Here is a 20,472-nt window from a genome sequence, read left to right as displayed (position 1 = left end):
AGAACAAAAGGAACCGATTTGCTACACTCTTCCACAGGTCCCCTCTCTTCTTAACAAATCAGACTTCATTTCCTCCAGGGCCCTCCTTACCCACCTAATCTTCTTTCTTTCTTCCTCCCACGGTCCCTTAGGAAAAAGATTCTTAAATGTAACATTAGGGAATGCCATCTAAACCAAATTCCTTCAGAATATAACAAAGGTTGAAAATGACTGCAGAAACTACAGGGTGCTTTTTTGAGTCCTTGTTTTGGGATTCTGACAAAGTGTAACTTTTTTGATAACTGGATCTTAATATAAAAGGTAGCAGTAGGTAATAAGCCACCCAAGTTAGGTTTCCCAGAAGTTTAGACACACTCTCTTCCCTCTTGCAGACTATTTAGGACAGTGCTCACAGAAGGTCACCACATTAAAGAGAGCACAGCCTGGGAATGGCAGACGTGACATCTGTTGAACTTACTGTTCCATCTGTCACTGACATGGGCCACATACAAACCTCTAGAGCTCTGAGGGACGTTAAGGGGCCTGCTAATCCATTCCTTTTCCTTTACCCTTAAACCATTCCAGAGAAGGATCGACCCTATTTTTAAAGACCTCCAAGGAAGAGTCCACAATCACTCTTAGCCAGCCAAATATTTAGAAATCATTTTCTCTATGGCCTTTCCCCATGGCTCTGCAGACACATTCCTTCCCATAGTCTTGCCATAAAAAGAAGAAACTATGGTAGCCACGAGCTTTGAGAAGATCTACATGAAGACAAAATAACTCTTCATTTCACCCAAAAATCGATGCCATGAAAATACCCTAATGAAAAATTAACACATAATTTTAAGTGTAGGTATACATGTTCTGCAGGTTTCTTCTATGGAAAGTGAACGTTTGAGATGAGTACTTACCCATTATCCTTATTTGGAAGCTCTGTGTAACTGCAGCAGGAACCAAGTCTGACCATTTACAAATTCTACAGGATGGGGATTAGAAAAACATAAGTTTAGTTTCAATACCTAAATCTTGGAAACTGCTATTATCACAGAAGGGCTTAAGGTCAAAATTAGTTGGGAGACCTACATACAGATTAAAACGCATCTCACACATATAGCCACAGGGAAAATATATACAACTACTCCAAAAAGGGCTTTTCTCATACACATGACCGTGATTATAGAGATCTAGGGTTTGAGAGTTATTGAGCCAAACCTAGAAAAAATGGACTGCTAATTTTGCTTCTTTAGCTCACCAGTGCCCACTTTTTAAAAGAACCATATAGTACCAAATGATGCTAGTGATAGAAGGGTTGGTGAAAATATTGATCCATCCAGTGGCTCGCTTAGTAATTTATCTGCAATCCTAGTTAAAATACTAACTGGAAATAAATCATGAATATAAAAATCCTCAATGTCAATAATCAGAGAAAAAAACAACATACTAAAATGACCAGAATGACATCTAAACCTAGTGACTGCCAAATACGGCCTGAGAAATGTTCTGTCAAAATAAAGATGTGGAATCAGGAAGCAGATGGCAAAATTCTTTCTAAAACCTCACTTTAAGGGAACATTTTAGGCATTTTGGACTGTTGTGCAAATGAAAAAAAGAACGTTTCATCAAGTGTAACTCTATCCGAGTTATGATGATAGGTTGCTCCAATCCTCTCTCCTTGACTCAGGAAGTAATGGGCTCAAATGGGGGAAGCAGCTCTCAGTAGGGGATGTGATTGCAAACCCTAACTAGTAGCATGGTGAAAAACGAGTGCAGCTTGGGATGAATTTCAGAAAAGAGTCAGGCTGGGTTTCAGAGTCAGAAGGCAGCACTTCCTTAATTCTATAGTTTAGCTGATGATGCTTTGCGGCAAGAAATCACCTTCTCTATTTGAGAGATTTTTTTTTATTTTTTTAGGTTTTTGACCCAATGGTGAACCTTCCAGTCAACTAATGAATAAAAATGAATACCATCTTCTCAGCACTCCAGCACTAACCTTTGTAAGATTTAAGGAAACCATTTTTCTCTGTTTTGCTGTCTATAAACATGCAATCACATATGGATGGGGAAAAGCTTATGAAACATTTCATTTCTCACATAAATGATAAAAACTATTCACTTGTAGAGCAGGATGAACAACATATAAAGCAGGGTTGGGAGACGTCTGTTTCATACAACTACATCTCAGTTTCTGACCTGGATGAAATCCTGCATAAATGCAAGAGAATTCTCTTTATTTCATATATTCTATACTCAGGTTTAATAGATTTGCATTTCAGTTTACATCTTATTAATTTGCCAACTGACTTAAAACTCTCAAAATCAGAACACAATGCTTTTTGGTAAAGAAAAAACAAGACTTTTCAGCAAAACAGGCATCAAACCAAAACTTGAGTAATGTATCTATTCTACAAGTGACAAATTCTGAGAATAACTGGAGGGCTGAGGGGATCAAAATGCCAGGCAGTAGATGGGACTATTTCCAATTTCTAGTCAGAGAAACTGTCCTTCAGGAGGACAGCTCTCCATTTAGGTTGTCCAAAGAGCAGGTCTTTCTATAGGCCACAAAGTTGTAAGTAAGAAAGTTGTAAGAAGTAAACTGGGTAATAAAAGAGCCCCTTTTTAGAATGACACAAAATCAGTTTCTGTAACTCTTTTCCTCCTGAAAGTCTTTTACGCTCAACCTGAACTTATCCTCCCCTTCAAGAATTCCTGGTGCCTTTCTGTGAGATGTCCTCCATTTTAGCAGCAGAGCCTACAGAGAACCAATACACAGAAGTTCCCTGTCAGAGAGCACTTTCTGTGGGTGCTCTAAATGAATACAACCATACACTGTACAAAAGCATACAGTATATGCAAAGGGAAAGTTAAACCTCGAGTACCTACCTTTAGTATTGGTGGTTTAGCAAACGCTAAACCACTCTCACTCCATCCACCTTATCGGCCTTACAGACTATAAATGCTATTTAGGCTTAAAGATACGCAAAACAAGATTTTTTTAAACCCACAAACCATCTACAGAAACATATTTGCATTTTGTTACGCCTCTCATCACCCTTCAAATCATCTTCAGAAAGCCTGAAAAGGTGAAAATCTAAATAGCTAAAAAACATCAGGAGAACCTGAAAATTATTAAGCTACATCTTGCACGTGATCTTCCTGTATTCATCACTGAGGTTTCACCAAGAACCAGATTCAGGTAGGTAGTAGGGGCCACATTACTTTTTCATAAATTATTCCCTCATACTGTACATAACGTACAGTTCTATGTCTGTTCTTGGCATGTTTTAAGTTAAAATTTGATTATCGGTGTTTACCAGCATCATCAGGACCAAGTGATTTTTCAACATCTACTATTCCAACCGTTCAAGAAGGTCAGACATCCAGAAGAGGTGGTAGGGTTGGACTCAAAGCTGAGGCCAACACTCCATTTGTTGCGTACATTTTTCCTGATTCTCACCTAGAACGCTGCCACTTCAGGCAACCACTTAACTTGAACTATCACTTGGCCCTGAAATTCCCTTTCAGGAGTTATTTCTTCCTTTAAACATAGTATAAGAATATAATGAAGGCCAAAAGAAATTTCATCTGGGTTATAAATGACTCACAGTGGGACACAGCTCAAGTCAGATTACTTAGTTTGTATCATTCCAAATGGCAGCAACAAGTAAGAGACATGAGGGACCTCTGTAGTCATGGATGAGCCCTAACTGTCCCCTAGCCCAAGGTCAAAGCCAGTTTATTCCATAAACTTACGCAATAACAGTGGTTCCTCAGTTATCCCCTTTCAAATAATTTAAACACTCCTTTATCTGAAAGGGTTATTCTTAATAATGAACCTACCAAAGGGAGACAGAAAAGAATAAAAGACAAAAATAAAAAGTAACAGTGCAGGATAAACAATTCCACCCTAACAGTAAGGACTCTAGGTAACATATGGTATCAACTTTATATATCTACAAAGACTTTAATCTTTAGAACATTAAAACGAGAGAAATCACCTTCCTAATTAATTTTAAAGCAAAGCAAACTGTAGGTTTACATATGACAGAGTCTTAAGGACCACCAAATATGCAGAAATAAGAATTCCAAATATTTCAGTCCTCAAATATACAAAGCCAAATAAGGCACAGGACCTAAAGAATAAACACAAAGCGAGACTACAATGTTTTAGTTCATGTGATTTAGGGCCCCTCTATTTGGTCCTGTAAGATAATTTAAATAGTTCTCTCTGTTGCACATAACCAAATTTATTCAGACTGTTTAGAGATATATTTGTTCTGAAACATAGAACACGATAGGCTATAAACTCCTCCAAACTATATTGTTGGTATAATCTAATTCAAAATATAAAAAATCTTCAGAGACTTTCAAACCCCGCTCTGCTAATCTATTGTAAAATACAACTTTTAAACAGAAACATACTATACTATTACTTATAGTAATCAATAAACGAGTTAGAATGAATGATCACTGAAATGTTGATCCAGGAGGCACTGTTTTCCTGCTTGGTTTTCAAATAATGTACACTTCTGTGCACTACATACTGACACCCCTGAACAGACTTCCTAAGCTGATCCTGGATGTTCACATGCAGCAGATAAATGAATATCTGCAGCTATCATACCATGCTAGTGCTGGTTTGTGTAGTTATTGGACCATCTTGCTACATTTTTTTCTTTATATTTTGAATAAGTGGAAGAGGGGAAAAATATCAAATGACGGATATTTAAGAACCACTGGTCTCTAAATTTAACACAATTGAGACAAAAATAGAAATCAGGAGGAATGAGACATTTTTAGCTTCAACTGGATGCTCATAGGACTTAAACCAGTTGGCTGTGTTCACCTGAGAAAAAGGGCAAATGCAGGGAACATGGAGAAAACATTGGAAATAAATTATCTGAGATTATGTCTAAAAAATGAAGCATAATTGGGAATTCTAGAATGATTTAAGATCTCTACGATTCCTTCCTATTCTAACCCGTTATCTTTTGAAGAACTAATATATTTTAAGGAATATATTGAGTATGATATGAAAGAAACTTCCCCTGCTGAAAAAGAAGAAAAAAATTGGCCCAAGACCAATTTTTTTTTTGTTTACTGAATGATTCTGTATGAATCTATATGAAGATTAGAAAAAACTGCCTTAGCAATTAACAAGTGCAAACCAAGATATTAAACACTAATCCACAGCAAAAGTTGCTACACAAGAGACGTTTATTAATGTTCTGTTGTATTTACAGCTTTAACATAGCAAACCAGGGTGAATACCACTTGGCAGAAAGCACATCACTCTACATTATAACACATTGGTCTCTGCTAACACATTGTAAAAGCAAGTAGTACAGTATGTTAGGGATCATCTCAAAAGTTCCAAGCTAATTCTTACTTTGCTCCTAGTACCTAATCCCCTCCCTACTCCTAGCCCCTGGCCTAATCATCAGGAGACAAAAGAAAAAGAAAAAAAAGGGGTAGGGATTCTAATCACAGAAAGTATCACGAATTCCATTTTATTAGTAATTATGCTGCATTTGTCCTTGTCCTTTCTATTTTATACAGTGATAACACCTTTACAATCCCTTAGGTACACAACAGAATAAGGTACAGCAAAATTAGAATACAGACTATAAAAAATTAATGCTTATCATTTACCAATTAAGAACATATTCTTGACCACACCTTAAATGTATTTTGCACTATGATTTTGTTTCTAGGTGTTCACAGTACAATTAAATAAATTTCTAGGTTAATTTTAACAGCGAAATGGATTATGTGCAGAAATGCAGTCATAACAAAAGTTATACTTTTGAGAAAACCCCTTTTTTAAATGGCCAGCATTGTACATATCTTACACTAAAATATTTAATTCCAAATTCATTTTGAGATGGAGGATGAATAAAGCAAGATTGCCCCCTACTGACTACAGGGACAAGGCTCATGCTATTTAAAATGACTACAAATAGATAAGGCATTATTAGTACATCACAGACTTGATTGCGAGAGCTTTTTCAAACATTAACCACTAATGATTCAATGATTACAGAATTTTGCATTAACTATTAAAATTTTACATCTAGGAACAAATAGAGAGAAATGATCTTTGTCAACAGTACTTTATTTTTTTAAAGCAGGTGATTATTCCTCTGTGTTCCGCCTCTTGATTCACTTCCTGCAGGTGTTCTCTTGCTTCTTGGGAGAGAATTCATAAATGCAGGAAGGCCTCTGCCAGAAAACATCTGCCAGAGAAGGATATTGAATATTGAAACTCTGGTTAAGTTGTTATTTTGGCTAAAAGAAGGATGTAGTCACAAAAGAAGGCAGGATGTTTGGAGACACAAGAAGTACATTTTTACATAGCTTTAAGATTACTATACACTGACATCATAGTATTCAATAAACGTTACATTTTTGGTTCTTAAAGTTATCAAGGACTCTAGAACTAGAAAGAACTTGAATGCTTTCTCTAAAACCCATGAGGTCAGGGGTCTCTCTCTCTCTCTCTCTAAACCTCCTAACAAAAGAACAGAATTCAAGTAGCACTTCATCCTACACTTAACCTCAACAGCAATGACTGAAACTTGGGGACAAAAAGACAGTAGAATCCAAATGCATAGGTAATTTTCCATGCACACTCGAAGCTGTTTACCCTGCCAATTCTGCCAAATCTCACACAAGGAAGACTGCCAATAAGGATACCAGTGATATCAGTCTATACTTGAAGCAGGGCAAAGTTAGAAAACAACTATAAACTCACAGGTACCACAAGGACTTTTTCCAATCAATTAGAAAAAAAAGTGACTGTATTTTGGGGCGTGTATCTCGGGGTGGGAGGACTGTATATAGCCCCAATTTTAAAAAAGCAATATACATGACTAAAATAAATACTCTCAAAATGATGTCCATCTATTTTGTTAAATGCAGTTTTCATCTAATACTCTGAGGCACTTTTGTTTTGGCATATAAATTGGTTTGGTTCTCACGGAAATAATGGAAAAAATACAAATAACTCCCTATATTACTGCTAAAAAAAAATACTCTAAACAGATACATTAACAACTTAACAAATATTTATTGAGAAACTATGCTGTGATACCCTACACCGAATGAGAGTTGGATGGGCTCATACATAGGCCCCTAGCTCACTTTTCCATCTTTCCAAATTACTGTAAAAGCCACAAGCAGCCCTTCTGTATCTTTTCTGATTAGACTACTGTATACATCTTTAAAAGGCTGGCAAGACGCAGAGAAGCTACAACACTGGAGGAAATCAACATGTTCTTTTTGAACACTTAATATTTCCCAAACCCCAAATTCACTGACACTGGTGTTTTGATTTGAAGTAAACCAATGATACCGACGTAAGAGCAACTTTTCTTTACAGAGACTTCAGAATGTGCAGGGACAAAGACACAAGAATATAAGGAATCCTGAAGGCCAAGTAGAACCAAAAAGAAAATTGGTAGACAGATGTCAAATAGAGATTTTTGCAATGAGGTTAGCTAGACTCATTACAAGCCTAAGTAAATTCAGTTTTATCACTTTCCATTAACAGATAAAAATTGATAGAATGATTACTATCAGGTCAAAACACTAGAGTTTTGCAAGAATATGAGATACAGTTCAGATACAGTTCACCTGGCCACTTTAGTTCATGCTGCTTCCACGGAGGTAAATTAGTTTTAATAGATCCCTCAAAGTCAGAGCCACCCAACAAACATTAAAAATGCATTAAGAGGTCCTACCTACTGTATAGCACAGGGAACACTACTCAATATTCTGTAATAACCTATATGGGAAAAGAATCTGAAAAAGAATAGATATATGAATATGTATAACTGAATCACTTTGCTGTACACCTGAAATTAACACAACATTGTAAATCAACTATAATATTAAAAAAAAAATCCATTAAGAGGCCCTAGATAGGTTACTAATGGGTGATCTCAATCACCATACAAATCCCAAATGAAAAAGATTGCTAGAGAGGCACTCACTGCTAAGACCCAGAGGTCTGTTCAGATCAACTTCACTCACAAGCTGTTACAAAAATAATGATGGAATGCCATGTTTTAGGGACTGTGGATATTACTAAACTTTAGATTAGATCACTTCAGAAACAAAAGGAATCCAACAGCCTATAGATCATTTAATTTCAAGAGGAAGACAACAATTCCTTCTAGGACACTGTGTGATTTTTTTTTTTTTTTTTTAAGCAAAAATTCCTCTGGAAACATTTTCTACTGTCTTGCTACTTTACAACACAGTCCAAATAAGTCAAACTAACTTGAGGTGAATTAAAAATAAAGACGTATTAAGAAGGAGGGGGAAGGTTATAAGAAAAAAGGAAATGAAAACATTTATCATCATATGGAAAAAAGTTAAGAAGATACCTGATGCCTCATATGTATAGCTCACCAGGTCACAGCAATCACTATCTAATTATGAAGGGCCCTATCTCATTAATGCCGCGAGGGCTTACAAATTTTCTTCCCTCCTATTTCAGATGTGGTTAAAGTAACAAATTTAAGATCCATTATACTTCGTATATACAAGTGCTTTTGCAGTAGTGTTAGATATCAGTTAATTGTGTTACCACCTTACAGTTACTATAACTAGCTCCTCAATTACCTGGCAGCATCAAAAGAAGTGGTACTCCATAAAAATTTATTTTCCAGTTAACTGGTAAATAAGATAAAGTATGGACACTTTACATTTTTGACCATTTCAGATAAAGACGTTTCTAAAAGGTATCTGTTTCTTTTTAAACAACATAGAAGGAACATTTTGTCTTTCCTGCTTCCTCACAGTCACACACTTCTTGCTGCCACTGTGCCCAGCTCTAGCAGTTCCTTCTGGCTTTTCTTGCTGTGAGGCAGGAAACCAAATTTCCTTTATAAGCTTATAAATAAGCTCCGAAAGGGAACCTGAGAGTTGCCCTATGATAGTAGTACGTGAGCTTTAGTGTTCAACTCTTGTAATATCTACTTTGGCTGGTTAGAAAGAAGGCCTTTTGAGGTCATTTCACGATTTGTGTGTGTGTGTGTGTGTGTGTGTGTATGTGTGTATGTGTATGTGTGTGTGTGTGTGTGTGTGTGTGTGTACACACTATATTTTGGGCTGCCTAAATAGAAAAGTCACTATTCTTATACTTTTTTCGAGTACAGTGCCAGATCTTAGCATGGGAATTGAGTTATTTTTCTCTATGGCAAAGTTATTTTAGAAATTCCCTACCTGTGGCTTTCTGGCAAAGAGTAAGCCCACAGCTAGCTTTTAACTAGTGATACCTCCAGTAAAGAAAGTAAGAGGTCTCAGTGAAAGAAAAGAAAATCTTCACATCTTACATGATGGTTTTCTAGTACATCTTCAGACTAAATTAAACTAAATTTCCTCTGAACTAGAGAAAGAAAACATCTACTTTTGGATCTGGATGGACAGTTCTTACCCCTGTCAAATGGACAAAGGAAATTCAGTCCCATGGGATATTACAGCTTTTTGGGTTCCCTCTGGGGATACTGAAAATTAGTAAGGAAGTTATTAAAATTCTAAATGCTGCTCTAAGTCCCTAAACGCCTAATTTGGAGCTCTAAATCCCCTGGGCATGTCTGGGACAATTTCAAATCAACTAGGATTATCAAAGTCAGACAGGAAAGCAAAGAAACCCTACTATGCCCTCCAGTGTGGGACTTTATTCATATACCTCTAAGTTTCTGCAATGCCTAAAGCACTGTAAGGCCTCTGACTCCAAAACACAGAGAATACCAGGTCTATAATATCCCTTCACCCCTCCAACAGCATTATTACTTAACTAAGGGCTGCCTACTTCAAATCATAACCCTAAAGATGCTTTGTTTTACATTTAGAATATACCCATAAAGCATTTCAGAAGTTTTAGAAAATCAAATCAATAATAACAAATTTTATAAACCAGAAAACCCTCCAAGTCCCTAACAACACAGGAAAACTGAGAAGTTCAGGCTTTCTCTCAACCTGTACCGTCATGTCAACCTGTCATGTATTAGAAGCAAGATGAAGAATGTATGCGTCCCCTAATAAAGCCTGAAATTGCCTTCTAACAGAAGAATGAAGAGAACAGACAGAGGTGTGGCCTCATTCCATTTAGAAATTCAAAGCCACCATTAGACTAGACCTATAGAATCTGTGAAGGAAGGAAGGAAGGAAGGGAGGGAGGGAGGGAGGGCAGGAGGAATCTGTCCCCTCAGGATATTTTGGGCACCAATGGATTAGGGGAAATCTGTAGGTGATTTCAAGCGTTCATCCTAAGAAGAACTGTGGTGACCCCAAAGAATTAACTTTTGAATCTATAGTAGGTAAGAGTTAAACCTAGGGCTTAGAAGTAACTGCAAGTTATAATCAGATATGTAGAGGAAGAAAAAAGATGACAATGGTTAACTACAATAAAACCACACAAAATATCTGACAAGCCTCTTAAAGTTAGGATGTCCTAGACACAAACACAGGCACATCACAGGCATTAGGGCCTAGGCCACTGGTGTCAGTGCCCATCTGTGCCCAGACTGTGTAACTGAATTCAAATTCGGGACACACCACTCAGGACATTTTAAACATGCAACAAAACATTCCCTTTCTTAAAAAAAAAAAAGTCATAAACACAAGTGGTATTCTTAATGGCTAAAATTATCTCTCAAATAAAAGTGCACGCTCCTTTGAAGAAACTGACTTTAACCAACCCAACAGAACCTAAGTTCTTTCCATGCTTTAACTTTTGTAAGAAATGCCTTATGAATATACTCTACCATGCATGTATCTGAGCTTATGTGTCACTGTAACCTTTGTTACTTATGTAAGAACATTTAATTATACATGTAAAGTGCTTAGTACAGTATCTGATATATCAAAAAGTTGACAAACATTAGTTATTATTATTACGCCATGCTTGAAAAAATTTTTGTTTCATTGAAGAAGTTCTCATCATTTTATTCTGTTGCTTAAAAACTTTCAATACCATCTCACCACCTGGCAAATTAAATACGGTACTTTCTTTTCTAGAAGCATATATTCTGAGATCACCACGAATCTTCAAAATTGAGAACTCTACTCTGCATCCTAAGATCACCACAGATCTTCAAAACTGAGAACTACACTCTTAGCATACGATTACTTACATAAACTATGATAACCCAACAGCAAATACAGAACAAACTGACGCTCACATGGAGTCAGCCTTGTGTTGAGCCAACAAGTCACTGGGTTTAAAGGGCTGCTCTATGAGTTCAACACTTCCATTGCAAAGGGGCTTAGTGCGCAAGATATTTGAGAACACTGTCTCCGCCTGGCTTTCCAGCCTTAATCCTCAACACTCCTTTATGCTACAATCACACTGCTGTCCCTTAAGCCAGCTCCGTAACTTCTCTGCCTCTATTCCTACTCAACACTTGGCCTTAGGTGACTCTGAAATGCTTCCCCACACAACAAGTTCCACGATCATTTACACTTCCTACCTATCATTTCAGGTTTATCTCAACTGCTACAACCTTCACAAATCCCTGCTCGAGGCCTTCAACCAGCCTGGTCCACCTGCCCTCAACAGTCTTAAGGAACAAAGAGTCAATTCCAGGAAGGCCCGTTAGATCTTGTAACCAGGGGCCTCTCTCTGGTGTACTCTTTCCCAAGATTCCCTATCTCCTCCTTTTTGTAGCTAGTGATGTAAGATGGAGTCAGCCTCTGGGGAAAACCACGGGTGAACCAAAGAGCCTTGGCAAGGCTTAGTCCTCCTGTTCTCTGCAAGGGAAAAGGCCCTTTCCTCCCCTTCCTTTCCTGGGGTTTGACCCTACCACCAGAATGGTAACATCAGGATGGGAACCTGAAGAAAAGGAATCAGGAAAGCCTCCCTGACTAATCTGAGAAGACGGAAGCCTTGATGGGCCTGTCAGTGGCCAGGCAAAAGGAGTTCCTAAAGTACTCACGGTCCTGACAGCTCTGGGGTTTAGGGCCCCACATAACCGAGCTGAGTGATCAGGCCTGAAAGGCTCCTTCTCGCTACAGTCCTCTGGAACCGGTAAAACTGCAGCAGTGGCTTCAGGATTCAAGATTCAAAGATCTAGGACCCTGAGTTCCAGTCAAGCCTCTTCTGCATTGTCCGAACACGAGATGTTTTCTCCTTTGGCAGTTTTTCTAACTTGCCTTTTTTAATAGTTTTTTTCATAGAAACACCCCTTACTAAACTAGAAACTAAAAGACAAGGCTTCCTTACCTTCTCCATATCCCCTACCACAGGGTGTACACTCTACTCTAAACCTGAATAGTAATCTGCAATGCATCACACGATTACACTGGGACTAGAATAAAGTTTTTTTCTTTAATACCTTTAATAAATAAAGAGAACTCTGGTCCTGGGGAGATTTGAGAAAGTTTCTGGCATCTTCCGGACTTTTGCATAATTGATAAATCCTCTGAGAAACAGGAGAAAGCCTAATTTAAAAAAGAAAAGTCAAGAATGAGTTTATAATTCCCATATTAAGTCCACTCCCCAGAAATATCCCTCCTGATAGCAACACTTCATCATTTTTCTGCTAAAAGCTATTAAAACACAACTGCCTCTAAAATTTCCAAAGGATTTCCACACCAAATTTTCCACTTCTCAATGAGAATACATAATCTCAAGAGCCAAAACAAAGTCTCTTTTGCACATTCAGAATCTAATTGGTCTAAAAAGGAAACAAAAATAAGATGGGGCCAAGCATTTACATTTGGAAGCCTCATTGAGAAGCATTATCAAAACCTACCTCCTCCCCCCTGCCCCGACTCTGGCCTCGCCCCACGGCTCCAGGGATCTTAGTTCCCCAACCAGGGATGGAACCTGCGACCTCAGCAGTGAAAGGGCGGAATCTTAACCACTGGACCACCAGGCAATTCCCAAAACCTACCTTCTGAGTTCCAAATAAGTATTCCAAGATAATATACTCTTTTTTAGAGAGGTTATAAACTGTTTTTCTCAAATAAAAAAAAATTCCATCCTTTCTTGCCATGGGCTTCTTTTTTTCCTGTAGACAGTACATAATGTTGTCCACTAGATGTCAGGCTCCCCTTACCTTTACAGCAATTCTCATATTCTCAACTGTATTTCTCTACTCTTAATTTTGGAGTCAGCGGGGAAGGGGAAGGTGACGAGCCCCCTCCAATGGTAGCTCACACACTCCTGGCCCTCCTCCTCCAGAGATGGTCCCTGAGTCTTAGACACATTTTTTTTAAACACCTTTATGGAGATATAATTTACATACCATAAAGTTTACCCATTTTATGTGTATGATTCACTGGCTTTTAGTCAGTTAAAACTATAATCCAATTTTAGAACTCTGTCGTTCCTAAAAATATCTTGTACCCACTAAGCAGCCATTCCCCATTTCCTACCCTCCTCCCATCTCCCCAGCTCTAAGCAACCACTTTCTTTTGGATACATTTTAAAATATACTCAAGTAGTAGAAGACTCTGTACTCAGATAGAAATGATTTTTGGCAGTAACCAAGAGTCATCAGCACTGAGCACAACACCATCCTGTTTGGCACCAAAATCAACAAGCCAGCTCCAGTCAAAGGATGGGTGCCATGTGGGAATATAGGTCAGTTTTGCTAGACATTTCAATTTTGAAAACTTATAAAAATTCAGGTATTTTAGATGAAAATTCTTGATTTTCATACGAAGACAACTAATAATAATAAAAAAAAAACTTCTGAAAATAACTGTGGAACATACAAACCACAACTGCAGGCTAGCTATAGCTTATGAGCTGCCAGCTTGAGAACTTTGTACAGACCTGTTCTTTGCAGGAAAAACTCAAAAAAAAAAAAAAAAAAGGTTCTCTCTGCAAGAGGTTCCAAAAATGACCCAAACACTGGATCCAAATACACTAAGTACATCCAAAGTCTCACTATTTTTTGCTTATCAGTAAGCAGTAAGATAGCAAGAATGATCAATTACAAAGTATTATAAATTCATCTCCCATGAAACTTTAATATATGAAGGAAATCAGCCCATTAAATTTCTTTAAATTATCAACGCTGTCAACAATCAACCTAAAATTATGCTTAATGACTCTTCTTTGGTCTATTCAGGATTTGCTTGGACTTTAGGCAGCTTGGGGGAAGATGAGGAGTCAGACTTTCTCTTAAAGATACAGTTTAGAGATTAATCTCCAAGATTTACAAGCAGCTCATGCAGCTCAATAACAAAAAACGAACAACCCAATCCAAAAATGGGCAGAAGACCTAAATAGACATTTCTCCAAAGAAGATATACAGATGGCCTACAGACACATGAAAGAATGCTCAACATCATTAATCATTAGAGAAATGCAAATCAAAACTACAATGAGATATCATCTCACACCGGTCAGAATGGCCATCATCAAAAAATCTAGAAACAATAAATGCTGGAGAGGGTGTGGAGGAAAGGGAACACTCTTGCACTGTTGGTGGGAATGTAAATTGATACAGCCACTATGGAGAACAGTATGGAGGTTCCTTAAAAAACTACAAATAGAACTACCATACGACCCAGCAATCCCACTACTGGGCATATACCCTGAGAAAACCATAGGTCAAAAAGTGTCATGTACCACAATGTTCATTGCAGCTCTATTTACAATAGCCAGGACCTGGAAGCAACCTAAATGTCCATCGACAGACGAATGGATAAAAGAAGATGTGGCACATATATACAATGGAATATTACTCAGCCATAAAAAGAAATGAAATGGAGGTATTTGTAATGAGGTGGATGGAGTTAGAGTCTGTCATACAGAGTGAAGTAAGTCAGAAAGAGAAAAACAAATACAGTATGCTAACACATATATACGGAATCTAAGGGGAAAAAAAAAAAGGCCATGAAGAACCTAGTGGCAAGACGGGAATAAAGACACAGACCTACTAGAGAATGGACTTGAGGATATGGGGAGGGGGTGGGGTGAGATGTGACAGGGTAAGAGAGTGTCATGGACATATATACACTACCAAATGTAAAATAGATAGCTAGTGGGAAGCAGCCGCATAGCACAGGGAGATCAGCTCGGTGCTTTGTGACCACCTAGAGGGGTGGGATGGGGAGGGTGGGAGGGAGGGAGATGCAAGAGGGAAGAGAAATGGGAACATATTGTATATGTATAACTGATTCACTTTGTTATAAAGCAGAAGCTAACACACTATTGTAGGGCAATTATACTTCAATAAAGATGTTTAAAAAAAAAAAAAAATCAAAAAAAAAAAAAAAAGATACAGTTTAGAGAATAAGCAAGTCAAGGAACTACTCCTCTAAAGTAACTCTCCTGTAGCTCATTTTTAAAATAAGTTTCTCAGTAATCAAGGGAGGGGGTAAAAATCACTGTCTCTCTCTCCTTGGAATGCCAATGACCAATAGTAGAGCAGACGACGCTACTGGGGAGGTGGGGGATGGCATCATGGATGACTCGTATTTTCTAAGTAAAATTTAGGGTCAGCAATACATGGCTCTATTACCCTAGGTAAAACAGGTAGGTCTTGAATATATTAAGCACCTGTTGGGCATGGGTTCTACACTGTGCTAGCCAGACCCATTAGCAGCCCTGGAACCAAGGATCCTAATCAAGGAGACAACAAAAAGGCCTGAAACAAGAGAAATGTTAGGATAGGAGAAAATGATGTCACAGAAGCAGAGTGAGGCAATTATACCATCTTTAACAGCTACAGGATGTCCCTGCTATTGCAGAAGTGACAGCAGTGATGATGGTCTGTTACCGTATCATATGTATTTTCTCTACAATGAAGAAGCCAGCAGTATTCACCACACTGCTCATTTCTTTGCTTTAAGATGTCTTGGAAGAAAAGATTTTAAAATAAAAATTTAGAGTAATAAGTATAATCTTAAGACCAACAACCTGAAATGGCTGGTATATTTTTTTTTTTAAATTCCTCTCATCACAAAATAATTCTTATTCTCAACAACAGCAAACTAAAGAATTCTGGAACCCCAATTCTTACTAGACATAACTTCTGGCGGTTCTTCCAGAAGTTATGTCTAGTAAGGCTATACATTTTCTGTTTTCTACTGACAGATCCAACTGAATATAGGCCACATACACTCGTGAGGAGTTCAGCTGGTTACAATATACCTATAAGCAATTTGGGGTTGAGCTTGTGAACGCTTTGTGGCAATAACTCACAAGGGGAAAAAAGATCTATGGACTATAAAGTCATCTTATCAGTGTACCCCTCTGGCCACATAGGAAATGTGAGAAGTGTATATGGACGGGTTAGGAGAAATTTATCACCACTAAGAGACGTTCTATGAACATGTATGTTACACTGATGGTGACGAGCCTACTCTTTGAAATATTTTAAAAATTATACTTATTATTGCTAATATATTACTGTATAGTAAGTGAGATGAGGGTTTACTAAAAGTAATTTTACTTCTAAAATTTAACATAATCTTTCCTCTCCTTTGTCTTTGTTAAGAGCACTTACCTAAAACCAGGAACACCCACCAGAGCCAGTATTGACCATCAAAATATCCAGGGAAGTAAGTGGAAAACTGAAAAATAAAGCAAAATACTTCAGAGCACCTCAGCAGATATAATTTCACATTTTAGCTTAAGAGTTTACAAAACACAAGATTTTATCTTGTATACTAATGTTATTCATTTAGCTCTTACAAAAATTTCTAAAAAGTTAGTGAAAGTATTTTACATAGTACAGATTTGCAGTGATTACGATATACGCAAATATATTTTCTTTCATGGAAAAGCAATCTTGAAATATGATAACTTTCGGCTTTACATACGCCTTGTTTTGAAAGTGCCCAAACCTGCTTGTTTTAAAAAAAAAATTTTTTTTTTTTTTTTGCCCACATGTTATTTTCCCTTGTAGAAATATGTCTTGATGATAACTTTCATTTTGCTTACCCAGTGCCAAACCCAACTATCTTTTCTAATGATGCCTGATTTTGTTCCTATGCCTCCAGCCATGTCTTGACCTTGGAAACTTTTATCATGTACATCATGATAATCACATTCCTTTGCCAGAGACTAGCACATAGTGTTATTCTGGCCAATGGGAACTGAGGGCTGCTGAGAAGGTTTCCTAGCTCTTAAAAAGAAAAGGAGGAGAAGAAATAGTTCCCTTTCTTCTGCTGAACACTGTTGTGTTTCTGATGTGATGCCTGAAACTGCCTTGGCCATCTTAACCCTGAGGGTGGAGCAGCTATACCAACATGTTGAGCAGACAGTCAGCTGTCCTCGATGATGTCAGTGAAACATTTAACTAACCTCCGTGTCAGGACTTATTTTCACTGGAAATAAAGTTTCCCCATTGTTTTCTAAGCCATTTTGAGCTAGGTTTTCTGTTACTCAAAAAGCCATCCTAACTAATACAAGCTGATTCATTCAATTCAGTTAAAAATTTAGTAAAAATAAAAAGGCTGGTAACTAATTTGATCTTGTTTTCTATTGGAGGCTTTAACACACTGTGGACTTCAGCACAGTTTGAGCATTAAATACAGTATTTTATTTCTTAATAACATAGCAAGGTTTATAGAGAAGGAATGAAAAACCTCTTTAGGGCTTGAGTTCTTAAACTCCATGTCTTAGGTGAGTATACATTAGCCATCTAGGAGAAAAGCCTGTAACTTTTATCAGGTTCTCAAAGGAACCTGGAATTCTAAAAATGTTAACAATTCCTTTAGAATAAATAACTCTGAAAAACTCCAATGCTCAGTCAACACCCATTAATTAGTTAATGTCAATTTATGATAAACACATTGGTTTTATATATAAAGTTAACAATGGCAGTAAATCTATCTGAAATCAGAGGACACTTTAAGAGACTAGATCTTTTACAACTTTAAATTACTTCATGCAATTCTAACTAACTGGTAACTCCTACATCACTGAAGATCTCTCTCTAATTTACCTTAGAGATAATGGCCCCTAATGGAGTAGTGCTTGTTAAACAATTAAACAGTTTTGGCTCTCCAAACATTTTGGCATAATCAATGATGCTACTGATAACCAATCCTGGAAGGGAGGAAGGATGGGAGGGAGGAAGGAGGGAGAAAAGAGGAGAGGGAAGGAGAGAAGAAAGACTAAAGCTTCAGTAGCATTAATGAGAGGAACGTCTGCTTTTGATGAGATACCAGAGAGGTGACAGAGTCTTTCTTTTATTATAAAAACAACTAATTTCAGAACAAATACATGTATTATCACATTACAAACATTAAAAACAGAGAAAGCAGCCGGTGAACAAGGATAGATGCCCTTGGACCACCAATGTTCACTAGACTTGACTACAAAACTTGGGTGCATGAACCAACTGCAACTGATCTAGGTTCAACTTCATGAAACCAGAACAAAGACAAACTAAAAATCATTTTTGAATGATTCCAAAAGGCAGATGAAAAAGAAAATCAAATATTCAAAATTATTCTACTTATTGCTTCTCTACAGACTATCATTACTGGTGCACAACTTACCCTGACAATCAGGATCCACTTAATTAGAGAGAGACCAAATCCTGAAATGGCCCCATACCTTCCTGCAGCTGAAGTGGTCAGGCAAAAAGACAGGAAAAACCCAATCCAGTTAAAGAGGAATGCCACTGTAAAAGCCAAGAGGAAAAAAGAGGTCAGACATGTCCCGTTACCCAAGGAGCAAGAGTGCCCTAAGGGTGCCCTCTGTACTTGCTTCTGCTTAAATGGCTTAGCCCACCCTCCAAAACCCTTATCCCACTTCCCCAAAACATCCATCCTCTGTCTTCCTCCCAGAAGCAAACAAGAAAACACAGTCTCTGAATATCAGGTGTTATATTATTACATCTACTGCTATACGCTTTCAAAAATGCCTTAATATCACCACACTGTATACTTATGACTTGTGCCCTTTACTGTATGTGTTACACCTGAGTAAATAAACATTATTTGAACATTAAATTAGTGTCCCCAAATAATCTGATTAAAGTCATTCATCTCCTGCTTCTATGAATTTTGACAGCTTATGTAACACGTCACCTCTAAAAGCACTTCATTTGCTTCACATCTTTCTAATATAGCAAATTAAAGAAATTGTTGCTCACTTCCAAGTCAGGCATATGGAAACCTAAATGCAAAATAACATCAAGGGGGAAAAATGGGGTTGACTTTGATGTATTAGAAAATAGAAGCCTGCAAAACAAAATTCATCAAAGCCATTTAATTCTTATTCCACGGTCAGGAATGAGTAGGAGGAATGCTAAGGGGCCTTGAAGATTGCAAAAATGAAGCTTAGATCATGTAAAAATGAAGCATCCCCAAAAACTGCTTTAATTATATTTTGCATAGGTATTCACAGAAATAGAAGACAAAGAGAAAGGATATTAAGATAAAAGTGTACTAAGCTCTGAACATCTCAGTAAAAGGCATCAAATAAATATAATGTAATACATTAAATAAAATGTATTAAAATATATATAATGTATTAAATATATGTAATAAATATAATGTATTAGCTCAACTAGTTCTTTTAATTCAGTCATATCCACTCATAATCCAAAGCACTCTGGTTTGTGGGGAAGTGGCTCTGCTGTGTGTATATACTTACTGAAAAAAGTTAACATGAAAATCCCATCGTTTCCTATCCTCATCTGGTCAGGATCATCAAAATCATCCCGACCCACAAAATCCTCATCCTAAATGAAAAGAAAAGGTAAATTCACAATAAATTATTTCAAGGCAAAGGAAAAACATCAAGAAAAACAGAGAAAGGGACAAAAGTGAGTTCCAGTGAGAAAATATACTGCTTTGGCTCAATTCAAAACTAGGAGCATTAAGGCTTTAAGTATATGTTAAAATTTTCATTTGTCTTATAAGTAAAAGATATAATTTTTTCTCAGTGAAAGGAATTTTTCACTTTATAACCCAAGTTCTTTAACAATACACTTCAAAAATTATGAAGTTCACAAAGAACTATTCACTCTTCCTTTTATATATATATATATAAATATAAAGAAAAGAAATATATACATAAAGAAAAGAAAATTTTCTTACACATTTGGCTTAAATTCTAGAATATTAGTAATCCAGGGCCTGTTTAGCCCAGAATATTAGTAATCCTGGGCCTATCAAGAAGATACCACTGACTAGCTCAAGTGCTTTATGAGGCTGACTTGGGGTGGGGTGGGGTGGGGTGGAGGGGTGGAAGAAGATAGTGTAATCGTACGTGAAGAGTCTAACAGCGCTGCCCACTGCTCCATAACCATTTGTTTATATTGGTACACAGGTCTGAAACAAACTCACTTCCAATCTTGTCGGCAGATAGGATCCTTTCCATCCCAACCTGCAAACATAGTGTTGCAAGTCTAGAAGTAAGATGATCTTGACCAACAATGACACCAACATATGCAGCTTACCTTTTCAACTAATTGTAGGTATGTGTTGAGATATTGAAAAATAAACGAATATACGCTTAAAAGTAAAAGTGGTAGATTTGTACACAGTACAATGAGGGTTCCTCAA

The 20,472-nt window shown here is 37.2% G+C and overlaps 1 protein-coding gene across 1 annotated transcript in view; it reads right to left on the bottom strand.

Annotated features, from left to right (window-relative positions):
- Positions 1 to 5,178: 5,178 nt before the first annotated feature.
- NDFIP1 (Nedd4 family interacting protein 1) overlaps positions 5,179 to 20,472 on the bottom strand; it is a 52,026-nt gene continuing 36,732 nt past the window's right edge. Inside the window, exons 4-8 of the mRNA XM_059917362.1 lie at positions 19,559 to 19,646; positions 18,457 to 18,581; positions 16,455 to 16,521; positions 12,324 to 12,429; positions 5,179 to 6,215 (exon numbers count right to left, since the gene is read on the bottom strand). Coding sequence (XP_059773345.1) covers positions 12,326 to 12,429; positions 16,455 to 16,521; positions 18,457 to 18,581; positions 19,559 to 19,646 — 384 coding nt within the window. The 3' untranslated portion in view covers positions 5,179 to 6,215; positions 12,324 to 12,325. The remainder of the gene's footprint in view (positions 6,216 to 12,323; positions 12,430 to 16,454; positions 16,522 to 18,456; positions 18,582 to 19,558; positions 19,647 to 20,472) is intronic.

Source organism: Balaenoptera ricei, chromosome 3 (genome assembly GCF_028023285.1).
Source record: "Balaenoptera ricei isolate mBalRic1 chromosome 3, mBalRic1.hap2, whole genome shotgun sequence".
Taxonomy (NCBI): domain Eukaryota; kingdom Metazoa; phylum Chordata; class Mammalia; order Artiodactyla; family Balaenopteridae; genus Balaenoptera; species Balaenoptera ricei.
This window is presented reverse-complemented; position numbering and strand designations above follow the sequence as displayed.